General features: G+C 47.0%; 1 protein-coding gene and 1 long non-coding RNA gene across 3 annotated transcripts in view; one reads left to right on the top strand and one right to left on the bottom strand.

The window, feature by feature from the left end:
* The first annotated feature begins 1,189 nt into the window (after positions 1-1,189).
* LOC118355549 (uncharacterized) lies at positions 1,190-9,894 on the top strand. Its single transcript, XR_004818241.2, has 3 exons — positions 1,190-2,131; positions 2,229-2,340; positions 9,660-9,894. It is a non-coding gene; the product is annotated as an uncharacterized LOC118355549 (long non-coding RNA).
* A 329-nt stretch (positions 9,895-10,223) lies between these two features.
* SLC39A9 (solute carrier family 39 member 9) overlaps positions 10,224-14,265 on the bottom strand; it is a 43,978-nt gene continuing 39,936 nt past the window's right edge. Inside the window, exons 7-9 of one of the 2 annotated variants that reach the window (XM_025442309.3) lie at positions 14,087-14,188; positions 13,178-13,301; positions 10,224-12,791 (exon numbers count right to left, since the gene is read on the bottom strand). In XM_025442309.3, coding sequence (XP_025298094.1) covers positions 12,772-12,791; positions 13,178-13,301; positions 14,087-14,188 — 246 coding nt within the window. In that variant the 3' untranslated portion in view covers positions 10,224-12,771. Of the gene's footprint in view, positions 13,302-14,086; positions 14,189-14,265 lie in introns of both variants that reach the window. The other variant, XM_025442307.3, reaches the window with a different exon arrangement.

Below are 14,265 nucleotides of genomic sequence, written 5' to 3'. Positions count from 1 at the left end.
CCGGCTGCCTGCCCTCCAGCCCCGCCGCCCCGCGCCCCAGCGGGCTTCCTCCGCACGCCGCCGCCCGCCCGGACCGCCGCCTCCTCCCGGAACTTGGCTGTGGCGCCCGAGATTTCTGTGCGCGCCCGGCGGGGGCTCCCGGGGCCGCGGCCCATCCTCTGCCGCCGCTCCCGCCGCGGCTCCGGGGGGGCCGCTCGCCTCCGGCCCTGGCGACCCGGGCGCGGAGGCAGGGTCGCTCCGCAGGCCGCGGAGGCAGTTTGCGCAGGAAGACGCAGCCGGGGCCCCGCCGCAGTCCGCCCGCCCCGGGCAGAGGAGCCACCTCTGTGCCCTGGAGAAAACCGCTGCCCCGCTCAGGGGCCCGATTCCCCCCGCGTAAGACGGAGGAGCCGGGCCGGAACAGAAGTTCGCAAACGGGGGGCCTGAGGGCCAAATCGGCTTATAGATACACTTGATTAATTTGCCCAAGTAAAAAAAACGAGGTTTAATTGATATAGGGTAAAATGCGCACATCTTATTTATCTGACGAAGTTTACCTGGATACGCAGAGGAACCACCACCCAAAGCAAGATGCAGAACATTTCCATCACCCCAGAAAGATCCGAGCCGCGCCTGTCTAGTCAATTGCCATCTGCCATCCCCCTCCCAAGCAACTGCTTTCTCTTGCCAACATTTGCACACCTTTTAAAAGCTTTTTAAATTCTACTGCCTAAAATGGCGTTCTCCACAGACCCACAATCCCCTATTGTCCTTTGCTCGGCTTGCTATGCTCATTTATTACCTGCCTGGCTCCTCCCTGTAGGCATTTGAGTGTGTGATCCTCACTAGGTGCTCCCCAAGGCCTTCCCAGTGAGTGTAGCTAAGAAGGGACCTCCTGAAGGGTTCCCACACCCTTCTCCTAATGAACTCTGGAATTCCCAAGCCTGGGCAGCATCCCCTGGTGCTTATTCCGAAGGGGCCCCTAAATTCCCTCTGCCCCTCCTGACTCTCAGCTCCCCCGCAGAAGCAGGTCAGGTCTACCATTAACGCAGGGCCTAGGGCCCAGGTCCACCAGGTGAGAAGAGACAGGACTAGGAAGATGACGGGAGCCCATGGATAGAGTGCAAAGTGGACATTGCACACGCTTTTTAAAAATTTTATTTTATTTTAAAAGATTTTATTTATTTATTCATGAGAGACAGAGAGAGAGAGGCAGAGACACAGGCAGAAGGAAAAGCAGGCTCCATGCAGGGAGCCCAATGCGGGACTCGATCCGGGTCTCCAGGATCACGCCCTGGGCTGAAGGCGGTGCTAAACCGCTGAGCCACTCAGGCTGCCCTGCACACACTTTTTAGGACTCTTTTGGACACATTTTCTGAAGCACAGAAAATTTCCCGCTTTAGTTCTGCTTTTCCCAAATGGAAGTTAGAAAACTCGTGTTAGAAGCCTGTGGTGTGGAGTTCATGGATGAGGGGTACTAAGGCAGGACTTTGAGATGCAGGTGACAAACGTGAAGAAAAAGCCTGCACAGGTATCAGCATCTCCAGGGAAGGTGGTACCAGGCAAAGTGGTACCACTTTGCAGGGCACCTGCAGCTGCAAGGTCGCGTCCCCCAGGCGGCAAGCAGGGCCCACAGTGGCTGTAGTGACTGTCCCGGGCAGGGGGGCACCCAGACAGCAGCATCAAGTGCTCTGTGGCAGCAGCTTGGTCATCAGCTGGCTTCCTCAGCACAGTTTTGGGCAGCATTCCTGGGAGCTTTGCCTCTGGTCAGGCCTAGTTCTGTAGTCATGCCAATATCATTTTAATATATTAATTCCTTTTCTGCTTAATCAGGTCAGGACCAGCTTTGGCTGCTTGTGAAGGACTAGTGCTGAGCTCATGAGCCGCAGGAGGGAGAGAGGCAGGATACCTGGAATCAAACTTAAGGAAACCCTTCCCAAGGAGCAGGGCAGAATGAGCCCCGATGGTTCCTGGGAAGGGTTCAGTGTCTTTAATGAAAGAAATAGAGCACAAGTCTCTTTAGTGGTGAAGAGAAACCAATCTTTGCCCATTCCCTCTACACACAGGACACTTGAACAGACCTTAGCCAATGGCGGTTGAGGTGGGGTGGAAAGACCAGAGGCAAACAGCAAGAGTTTGATGGACTGCTAGATACGTAAGTGGCTTCTGCTTCCCTCAGCTAAGCAGCCCGGATAATACCAAGTGAGCCTTGGGAGAAGCCGTTTCTGCTTCCATTGTGTTCTCTGTCCTAGCTGGTGGCAGATAGTTCTGAGGAAGACTATCTGAAGACCATAATAAGCTGGGGACGATCCAGTGCCCTGCGCCGAGTGTGAGCCGGTACTGCTCAATCTTAACAGGAACTAGGTAAGACCAGTCAAGGGCAGATGCCCAGGGTCTTGAACGAATGCCTTGCACGCTCAGACCTAGAGCTGATGTTCTAAGGAGATTGTTTACATTCTAGCCATTTCATTTAATTTTTGAAACAGTCTCAGTGAGGTACATATTGTTTTTCATTTTCTAAGTGAGTAAATGAAGTTCAAAAAGGTTGTCTACCTAAGGTTACTCTCCTACTAGTCATTTCTGGAGCATGCTAGGCCCTTCTCGGTTATGTGTAGAATGAGAGAAGTGACAGGATCAAGATAACTTGATTGAGTCTGAATCCTAAGCCCGTACCAGTCACCCTGCAGGACACCACCATATTAAATGTGGTCTGGAAAAATGGTAGACCTCCTTTTCAGCCTTTCCCCTTTTTCCCTAGTGATTTCTCTCAATGCTAACTCACATAAAGCTCAAAGTTCCTCTTTTTTTTTTTTTTTTTTAAAGATTTTATTTATTTATTCATGAGAGACACAGAGAGAGAAAGAGGCTGAGACACAGGTGGAGGGAGAAGCAGGCTCCATGCAGGGAGCCCGAGGTGGGACTTGATCCAGGGTCCCCAGGATCATGACCTGGGCCAAAGGCAGGTGCTAAACCGCTGAACCACCCAGGGATCCCCCAAGCTCAAAGTTCCTGCAGAAATGAAGACACAATGTAAAATTCCAGTCTCTCATCTGTGTTCAGGGACAGGCCCTAAATAATGAACATACATTTTCTTTTTCTTTTGGCCTTTATTTATTTCTTTTTTGCTCAGCTTTTTTGAGGTATGACTGACATAGATAGATTGTACATGATTTTTAAAAGGTGTATAACATGATTTAATCCATGTACATATATCCCAGGGAAATGCTCACCACAGTCGAGTTAATATATTCATCACCTCACATAGTTACTTTGTGTGTGTGCCTGTGTATGGTGAGAACATTTAAGATCTACTCTCTTAGCAAATCTTGTTCAAGTATATAATACAGTATTATTAACTATAGTCACCATGCTGTACACTAGATCTCCAGAACTTACTTATTTTATAACTGAAAGTTTGTACTCTTTGACCAGTATCTCCCCATTTCCCCCAACTAGTTCCTGATAACCATAATTCTACTCTCTGGTTGTATGAATTTTACTTTTTAAGATTCTTTTTTTCTTTTTTAAAGATTTTATTTATTCATGGGAGACACACAGAGAGAGAGAGAGAGAGAGAGAGAGAGATGCAGAGACACAGGCAGAGGGAGAAGCAGGCTCCATGCAGGGAGCCTGATGTGTGGGACTCGACCCGGGTCTCCAGGATCAGGCCCTGGGCCGAAGGTAGACACTAAATCGCTGAGCCACCCGGGCTGCCCCGACTGTTTAAGATTCTACACATAAGCAAAGTCAGAGGGCATTTGTCTTTCTGTGTTTGGCTTTATTTCACCTACCGTTAGGTCCTCCAAGTTCATCCACGTTGTTGCAAATGGCAGAAAGTAAGTCCTTTTTTTTACAGTGAAAAATATCTCATTTTAGGGATCCCTGGGTGGCTCAGTGGTTTAGCACCTGCCTTCAGCCCAGGGTGTGATCCTGGAGTCCCGGGATCGAGTCTCACGTCAGGCTCCCTGCATGGAGCCTGCTTCTCCCTCTGCCTGTGTCTCTATTCTCTCTCTCTCTCTCTCTGTGCATCTCTCATGAATAAATAAATAAAAACTTAAAAAAAAAATATCTCGTGTATATATGTACCACATTTACTTCAGTTATTCATTCATCTACACTTACATTGTTGCTATATCTCGGCTGTTTTGAATAATGCTGCAATGAACACGGAGTGCAGACATCTCTTCAGGATACTTATTTCCTTTGGATATCCAGAAGTGATATTGTTGGATCATAGGGTAGTTCAATTTTTAATTTTCTGAGGAATCTCCATGCTGTCTTCCATAGTGGCTGCACCAATTTACATTCCCACCATCGGTACACGAGAGTTCCCTTTCTTCCACACCCACACCAACACTTGTTATCTCCTTTTTGATAACAGCTATGCAAACAGCTATGCAAAGGTGTGAAATGATATTTCATTGTGGTTTTCCTGATTAGTGATGCTGGACACACTTTTCATGTACCTATTAGCTATTTGTATGTCTACTTCGGAAAAATATCTATTCAGTTCCTTTGCCCACTTTTAATTAGATTTATTTTGTTTTGGGATATTGTGTTCTTTGGATATATATTTTTTTAAGATTTCATTTATTTATTCATGAGAGACACACAGAGAGAGAAGCAGAGACATAGGCAGAGGGAGAAGCAGGCTCCCGGCAGGAAGCCTGATGGGGGATTCAATCCCAAGACCCAGGGATCATGACCTGAGCCAAAGGCAGACGCTCAACCACTGAGCCACTCAGGCGCCCTAGTTCTTTGGATATTAGCCCCTTACCAGATCAGTGATTTACAAATATCTTCTCCCATTCCACCGGCTGCCTTTTCATTTTGTTGTTGGTTTACTGTGCAGATTTTTGGTTCGATATAGTCTCACCTGCTTATTTCTGCTTTTGTTGCCTTTGCTTGTGGTGTCTTTTGGTAAATCTTCATTCAGTAACAAGACGGTAGTGAATTGGTCCTCATGAGCCAACACACCACCCCTGGCTTAGGCATTTCCCTGGAGGGATGTTTTTGCCCCTTAAAATCATGAGAGGGTGTGTTTATATTGTACGTAAGCATCAGGGTTGGCACCCATACTAACAGCCCTACCTCAGTACTACTAGGTCTCTTCCAGTCCTTTTGCCCATTTTCTTTTTTAAAAAAAATTTTTTTTAAGTTTTTTATTTATTTATGATAGGCACACAGTGAGAGAGAGAGAGGCAGAGACACAGGCAGAGGGAGAAGCAGGCTCCATGCACCGGGAGCCTGACGTGAGATTCGATCCCGGGTCTCCAGGATCGCACCCTGGGCCAAAGGCAGGCGCCAAACCGCTACGCCACCCAGGGATCCCCTTTTGCCCATTTTCTGATCAGCTTATACTGAGTTATATGAGTCCCTTATTATATTTTTGATATTAGCTCTTATCAGATAGATGGTTTGCAAATATTTCCCTCCATTCCTTAGGTGCCAGTTCATCTTGATAATTTCCTTTGCTGTATGACAAAACACACATGGTCATAATGTGCTTTTATCCAGAGTCTGCAGGCTCATTGACAGTCACCACTGTTCCATGCAACAGGTATTAGCATGGCTGTTACACATGACTAGCTCATGGTAAGGAAACATGTGAATCTTGACTGACTGGGATCCAGCTCACTGATCTTACATTTCAGGTAGGGTGAGCCAGACAGTCTTCCTTAACTCACTTCAGTCAGGAACAAGCAGGGAGACTCCAGGGGACTTTCCTTGGAATCACACCCTGATCGGACCTCAAAAAGCCCCAGCAACCTGGACAATAGCAGATCCTTCCATAGTGTCACCTCCTCAGCTCCCAGCCCTTTGTGTCCTGATCCCACGCTCAGGCAGGCGGGCCAGACTGGTGCCAAGTGAAGGACCCAAGAATGCTCCTGTTTTTGGTTCCCTGGGCTGCCCTGGCACCTGTGTCAGACTACTGGCTGGATCCAGCACAAGTATCCCTATGGGGCCAAGAAGCAGAAGAGGCGGAAAAGATCTGGGCTCCAGGCCAGGCCCTCCTGTAGCATCAAATCTCTCTCCTGGAACTTCTTTTCCTCCAGCTCTAATTCCATCAGTGGGGCTCCTGTCCTGGATTCCACAGCATGTGGCACGAATTTGGCTGAAACTACCCCTTCATCACTCAGGTTATCTTTGCTTGGTTCCCGTGGACCTTTGCCCCTCCTCCCATTCTAGGATGTCCGGGTCTGTCTGTGTGTGTTTGGGGGTTTTCCTCCATGTGTTTATGTCCCTTCCAGACTGTGAGCTCCTTGAGGACCAGAGTCCAGGGCTGTAGTAGGTGCTCAACAAATGCTTACTGAATTGACTTGTCTTCCCATGGCCCCATTCGGGTGCTGTGATGTCTTGTTTGCACACCAAATGGAGCCTGATCCCTCAGGGCCTCAGCTTTTCCTTGTGAGAATAAAACAATCTGTAGCATGGTTGAGAACGTATGAGAAAGCAATCTTCAGAAGGCTGACTTGTTGCCTGCTTTTAGTGCTAAGATGGGTTTAAATCCAGGCTCTGCCATCTGTCATGTGAACGGAGGATAATCACTGGGCATCTCTGGGCATCCGTGTTCTCTCAGCCCCACCTGATCTCCATTCCTTCATCCCAACCTGTTGTTGGAGCTCCCCACTCTCCCCAACACTCTGCCCCAGCCATGCTGGGTCTGATATTCCCGGAAGCCACCAAACTTTCATGGCTCCTTTTTATTTGCTGTTCCCTCCACCCACAGTGCTTTTCAACTCCCCAAAAATCCTACTTCAAGTTTCAGCTCAGATGACTCCTCTTTTGTGATGCCACACCTTCCTCCCCTTTTTACTGAATTGTATTCCACTTTGACTGCATTGTTGAAGGCCAGGCATGGGTCTTAGGCTCCTTTACTAGCACAGGGCATGGCTGCCCCCCAGGAGGGAGGAAGTGGGTACAGGGCACTGCATGCACGGTTGAAGCCAGTAGGCCAAGTTAGGGGGGCAGGAAGCCAAAGGAGAGTATGTGCACAGACCACCTGCCCTGTCTCTGGCAAGTCCTCCCCGGGCTGGGAGATTCTTGCGTTAGACGAGATAGTTCTGTTTTCCTCAGCAGGGTCAGCCTCTTGCTAGGCTTCTGCCCTCTCTGGTTGACAACTGCTCACATCCAAGGTTGCCAGAGTAGAAGTCTTTCTGGGAGTGGCCCAAGGACCTTTCTGCCCTGCCAGGCTGCCGGCTGCTTCACAGCACTAACATGGTCCATTGGCATCCAACGGCACGGCCGTGGGCAGCAGCACACTGCTTAGAAACATTGAAGGTATTCTGGGCTCCCCCTCGTGGGTATGTGGGTGAAAATGTATACATTAACTTGGCTTCTAAGAGCAAGTACATTTCACTGGGGAAGAGGGATGTGTTCAGTTTGGCCAATAGGCCCAAAGCCATTTATTGTTACAACCTCACACACTCTCCAGAACATCTGAGGAAGAGCCAGGGTGCTGGTTTTTCATCTGGAACAGAATTAGCGATTCACTGGATCAGGTGCCAGGGTCTCAGGCCCCTGTGTTAGCTCCACCTTTACTTGATTAAAGACCTTGGGCAAGTTACTCTGAAACCTTCATGGCTTCATATATCAAAAAGGGGCCTTGCCAACTCTCAGCATCGCGCCAACCTGGGAATGTTTTCTCCAGCTCCAAGAGCAGATGTTCCCTTTTGGTTTCTCCAAATATCCAGCAGGGCAAAATTAGGGGTTGCAGAGAATGGGAGGGAGGGTCTACTCACATTCCTGCCCCTCCTGCTCCCACCTCAGCCTCTGGGCCAGGGGAGACCCTGTTCTCACAGGGCCTGGAGGGCTGGAGAGGTGGAGGGTGAAGACTAGTGAGACAGTGATGACAGAGGTTCCATGTTCCACAAGTCCCCTTTAGTAAACCTGGGTACAGGGGGCATCGGAGTTTTGGGGAGGGAGAACCAAACGATGGAAGGAAGATTGAGCTCCCACCTGGCCCTCTATACGTAGCTGCAGCTGACAGAGATGTTCAGAAAAGGGATGGGAGGGGTGTTTGGGCCCCCAGCCAAGAAGTAGGGGATAAGCAGGGATGAGGGAGGAAAAAAGTCACCAAGCTCCATCTTGAGGTGCCAGAGGAGCCTCTGGAGCACAGGGATCTTGGGACTACCACATCCACGAATCACCTGAGTGATGATGGGAACTCAAGAGGCCAGCCGGGCAGTGCCTGGGAAGGCTGGAGGTGAGGCAGGAATCACAAAGCCCTGGCTAGGCCCAATTACCAGTGGACTTTTACATCTGGAAGTACAGACGTCACCTAGGGAATGGACACATCACATGCACTACCTGTCATTGCCTCCCTCACCTTTAGCCAGTCAGTGGCACCTTCTGTGCAGAGTTGTCCTCCTGCTCAGGGATTCGTTCCCAACTGCTTCACAGCTCATTCTGTTCCATCTTGGAGTTCAGCGCAGGGCTCATCTCCCTCTGGATGTCGTCCCTGAAGCCTCACTCTGGGCTCCTTGCCCCCATGTGTTCTCTTAGTTCCCTGTGCCTGTCTCCTATTACTATTGGCAATTGTTTTCTTGTTTGAATCCCTCTCTGAACCCACAAGCTCCTTAAGAACTGGAAATGACGCCTACTCCCTTTTGAACACTTAGCACCTGCAGGTGCCCGGTCTGTAGGAAGGACTCAGTGCTGAGTTAACGCTGCTGAAAGAAGAGGTAAGGCTCAGCTTAAGTCCTATTCCACCTTCTGGATAAAACAGGATATATGCTTTCTTACACTTGACAGCCCTTGAAGTATCTGATGGTGGTCAAGTTCTGTCCCTAAGAACATTCTAGATGAAGGAAAACATCCAGCTCCTTTGACACCTCCTCAGACGCCCTGGCTTCTCATCCTGTCTCCACTGAGCTCCCTCCTCTGATGGCTCTTGTATGTTTCAGGATTCCTCTATAAATAAGACAGTTGGAATGTGATACATCTTCTCTCATATTCCTACTCAAGTTAATAAAACTGAGTGATGGCTAACATTGCAACAGAAATCAATAGCTGAGCCAGAAAGGGGATCCAGAAGTTTGGGTCCCTCCAACAGTACCTTACTAACACTAGCTGGGCATGGATTAGGAACCCAAACCTAGTTAAGTTCCCACCTGTACACTCAGCCCTATGTGCGGACTCCTCACCTCTTGGCTAATCCCCAAGCCCTCACCTCAGCGTGAGCAAGGGCAGAGCTACATGTAAGGCCAGCAGCTTGTTCTGCGGATGACTGGGGCCGTGCTACAGATTAGTGCCACACGGCCACAGATTAGAAAGTGCTCCCTTGGAGCACAGCAATTCATTTAACAACGTGTATTTATTGAGAACCTAGCTTCCCGGAGCTTACAGTTTAGTAGGGAAGGTCAAAGTAAGGATGTATCTATTGTTATAAAGCAGATTAAAAGGACCAGTGCTACAGAAAAAGAAAGAACAAGGTAAGAAGCACTTGATCGAGGTGTGGCAGATTAGTTTTAAATAAAGTGGTCACAGGAGGCCTAACTAAAGGAGACTAGATCAAGACTAGAAGGTGAGGGAACTGGGGAAGGGCATTTTAGACATAGGGATGGGACACAAGGTTGCTTATTTCTGACATTATAAAAACTACACTATAGGATGCTGCCCTAATTTATAGGAATTAGAAACAGACTTACAAAGTGCACTTCTATTAAGATCTCTATTTCCAGGGTCAGGTGTCTACAGCCTCTATAAACTGCTAGAGCAACTCTGCCCTTTGACATGAACCCACTATGATCAAGATCTGTTGCCTGGGGGATCCCTGGGTGGCTCAGCGGTGTAGCGCCTGCCTTCGGCCCTGGTCGTGATCCTGGAGACCCTGGATCGAGTCCCATGTCAGGCTCCCTGCATGGAGCCTGCTTCTCCCTCTGCCTGTGTCTCTGCCTCTCTCTCTCTCTCTCTCTATCTCATGAATAAATAAATAAAATCTTAAAAAAAAAAAAAAAAGATCTGTTGCCTGCTTCTCTTTTCTAGGAGTAGACAGCTACCTTCTTAAGTATTTAACAATGATGGCAAAGCAAAATAAAGTCAATGAATTAGTATCTTTTGGGACATATGGTGTATTGTGTCCTTCACCTCCCATACCTCCTTCCCTAAAGGATCTGCACAGAGTGGGTACATCTTTCCCATGCCCTGGAAAGCTTTTCATTACCTATTGTGATGTTCAAATATGGGTCAAGTCTAGCTGTCAGAAAGAAAAAGTGGACTGCTAAGAGATTAATGAGCCACTCACATAAGGTATGCACTAATAAAAATTTAATATCATAAAACAAATCAGAAAACAGCAAAAAAAATTTTTTTTAACCATTCACAATTAATGTGGAAAGACAAAATTATAAGGCAGCCATCCATGGAATGATTTCATGTTTACAAAGGATCCAGAAAAGGGGACATTTAAAATCACTGTTCAAGCTACTGAACCAGGGGAACTGCAGTTTTATCCCATGAGACTTCCAACTTGCTAGAAATGCTATCAGAAAAAAAGATCAAAGCCAAATTCCTTGCGTTAGGCTGAGCATATCTGGAGAACTCCCAATGGTTGTCTAGTCCTTTCCTACAAGTCACAATTTTCCCTCAAGTCTCCTGGGGTGAATCTAGATGTCTCAGGTAAAAGGAGGGGGGCTCCATCATTGATAGCATCTCCAATAGTGCTCTTGGGATTATTGTTTTGAGTAGAGATTTTCTAATGCAAGGATAGTTCTCCTGTAGATCACCTTCCACTGTAGCAGTTTTAGAAGAATCTGGCCAATATTTTCAAGCTCCCAAGGGGCACAGGGGCCCTATAGACAAGAGCATTTTCTAAGGGCTTGTGTTGTTGGTAGACAGCTCCCTGTTTAGTACCTAGCTACCACAGGTCTGAGGGGTATAATACTCCAAAGCTGGTGTGTCCCCCTAGTTCTAATCCTTGAAAAAGAGAAAAACCAAGGCAGGGACACAAGTAGGCTGATAAAAAACATAATTTCATTGCCTACTCTCTACCAAGAACTGACCCCTCAAAATGACCATCTTTGACCTTTCTCTAATGATTCAAAATATAGAACAGGGCTGACTCAACTGTTTTGAATAGGGAAAAAAGGTGACAGGGGAAGAGAAAACACATAGCCTTTGTAGATGGCAACTGTTTCCAACCATCTATACTCCACGGTGCAGAGCCTGTGCCTAAAACAAATCTAACTACAGCGTGTACAGGAAAGCCACAAGACCTAGAACAGCGCTGCTTCGGGGAAATGGGGTCTGATATGCAATTGGCTGGAGAAAAAGGGAGGGGAGTGGACCAGTAGTGTTTTTCACCTTCATTTGCCAGAGTGTGTTCGGAATCTGAAGAAATCTGTCCCTACCAAGGAAATCGGAGTCAAATTGTAATAAAGACTAGCTCAGGCTATGAGGAAGGAAGGGCCATGCTCTTCATCATCAGCTGCATCTCTTTGGTAGCCAGTAATTCCATCTGTAATCACAGCAGCAACTTAGGAATTGCCAATGCTGCCCAATGTGTGAGAGCATTAAGGCATCTCCATCTAAGGAGGCAGAAGATACAAGAGGAAAACAGAACTGAAATGTGCCAGTAACTGGCAACTGCTGTGCCCTCTGCTGGGACACTGCCCGCCATGGGCAAGTTCTTCCTGCAATAAAGAAGGCCTCTGTCATGCTGCTCGGCCCCTTGCTGCCTGAAGCTGCATTTGAGCCCTCTAAGATTAGTATGGCTATTTCTGCCCACTGACCAGGAGAGAAAGGAGTTCCTGAGGCAGAAACTTTAAAAACTGGGAAAGCCTGTAGCTTCTGAGAGCTGAGAGGCCTTACAAGGTTCGCCTGTCAATGCGAGGTCCAGAGGGGAAGGTGAATTTGGAAATTTGATGGTTCAATCCTCCTCACCAGAGTGCAAGCCCAGCGGCCCCAACCCCCAGCAAGATATTCTAGACAAACTTTTAATAATGGCAAGGCACTGCTGAAACAGGCTTTGGCCGGCAGAACAAATTTCTCACTGTTGCACACAACAGTATGAGAGAAAGTGCTGCTACGCACACCAAACCAGACACTAGGATGTACTGTTTATTTAACAAAGTACATTTCCAGGGAGAATCAAGGCAACCAACCATGACATCTTAAAGGATCAGACAAAGCCCCGTGATTCCTCAGAGTTGTTATCAGGAAAGTCACTTAGACTTTCCAGACTGTACCTTTGTTGGTTTTAATATCATATGCAATGGTTGCCAGCCACTATACAAAACCAGATCCTATTTATGCTACTTTGGTCTACAGCCAGCAGAGGGCTCGCAAGTTCTATTTCCATAGCTGCTGACCCAGTGACAAATCTAGGAAGGAAATAAAGAAATTAAAGGCATGCTGGCATATACGCTATATAAAACATTTTACGAACTCCTAAACCCACTGCCCTGAAGAAAATAGTCTTGGTTCCCTCTTTATATAATGTTTTGAAATGGTACAGAAAATCAAAATAAATTAATGACAGTATTATACACTTAGTTGATAACACAAAGTTTACAGGGATTTTGGCAAATATGGAAAAATCATCCCAGTTTGTTAAACACTTTTACTATCTCAACTGTTCAAATGACCAGAATATTAGTGATTGTGTCATCTCACATATGAGGAAGTGATATTTTAAGGGCTTAACAAAGTTGCATTTGACACAAAGGTAACTTCATTGAAGGAATAAAGAACAGAGACAATGTTATCTTCATCATCACAGTTCAAGAAGTGGTTGTCCTGATGAGAATTCAGTTCACACAGATACTAACATCACCACCAGCAGTAAGCAGCAAATTATAGATAAGGAGGAGGGGCTGGGGGAGGAAAGACAGGAGGAGAGCATGGAAAAGATGAAGAGACAAGAGACATGATTTCAATAAGCTTTAAATCAAGAGGCAAACACTTCCCACTTGTCATACATCTTGACTTTCTTCACTGGTACAGGGATTTATATGACACTGGCCTAGCACTCCCCAAGGGACACCAAGGATTTGCCAGAGGGACTGCTAGTCTGCTAAGATAAATACTTAAAAAGAAAAATAGGGACAACATAGGTTTTGGTAATCTTACTTTTAAAAAGATTACTACAAAGATGTCAGTTACTATCCAAATTCACTTAAAATTAAAACCCTTTCATTTCAAAAGACACTTTGGGATCTGACTGTTCTTGAAAGGAAAGCCTGAGTGGGCCTGAACCTACCAGAACTTGGCTCCTCTGCATTGGAGGCAGGTACTCTGCAAAGGAGAACTTGAGAAGAAATACTAGTCGCCTCCTTCGACGCTAGTCCATCTCTGCTGCTCCATTTGATGGAATGGCAGGCTCTCTTTAAAGAGGCAGATGTGAAAGGAGGTGTTAAGTCTCTCCAGACATCCTCTTGTCAATGGACAGTTCTCAGTAAAAAGTCAGCTTTTCATGCGTCTTGCTGTCATTTTCCTGACTCTTGTCCCAAATAAACTACAATTACCTTTAGCATCTAAGACAGTGGGCATTATGACCTTTATCAAGGCATGTGGCATAGATGCTAAAGCACCAGTCTGACACGGTGAGGACCATGTTAAAAATCAATGGATAAAGTAAGTGGCAGCGCCTCTAAACTAAGAAAGAGATTTAGCTTAATTACAGAACACTGTACTTTCATAATTACTATTTCATGGTGAGTTCATGAAGTTCTCCACTTTTCCTTAAAATGAAATTCCACCTTCCCTGAGAATAGGGTTAAGAGAAACATCAAAACTCAAAATGCCTAGGGCCCTTTAAAAAAACAACACAACGGAATGTCTATATCCAGTCGCAGTGTGTTGTTTCTACTCTAAAAGCTTTCCATTTCTCCAGGTTTGAATCTCACCTCCCTCTGGACTCTAGGAATACAGGTGGAGACGGGCAAAGTGAGACAAGAGACTGAGGAAGTGAGCAGCTATCACGTGCTGGCTGTTCTCATGGGACGGCAAAGAGCTGTGGCCTGAGGCCAGAACCCGACGTTTAATGCTGGTGTCCTACTGACAGGATGAGTGGGATGAGGCAACCCAGAACCAGGGCGGCCACCTCTAGGCGGCTGAGGCCCCTCCCGCCATTGGAATCGGGTTTGTGGCTGTGCCCCATTCCGCCCACCTCAGGGAGGACATGTACTGTGGCAACATAAAGAAATGTCCCAGCAGAGAAAAGCATGGCCACTCCAGTGGCATTGACCTCTGAAAGGGCTTCTTTACTGCTCTGTGAAGAGAGAGACAGGGAGAGAAAGAAGAAAAATTAAGTAAAATTCAGGGTCAAGAAGAAATCCTGATTTAAAA

This window comes from Canis lupus, chromosome 8 (assembly GCF_003254725.2).
Source record: "Canis lupus dingo isolate Sandy chromosome 8, ASM325472v2, whole genome shotgun sequence".
Taxonomy (NCBI): domain Eukaryota; kingdom Metazoa; phylum Chordata; class Mammalia; order Carnivora; family Canidae; genus Canis; species Canis lupus.
Note: the sequence above shows the minus strand (reverse complement) of the source record. Positions and strands in the feature narration are given on the sequence as shown.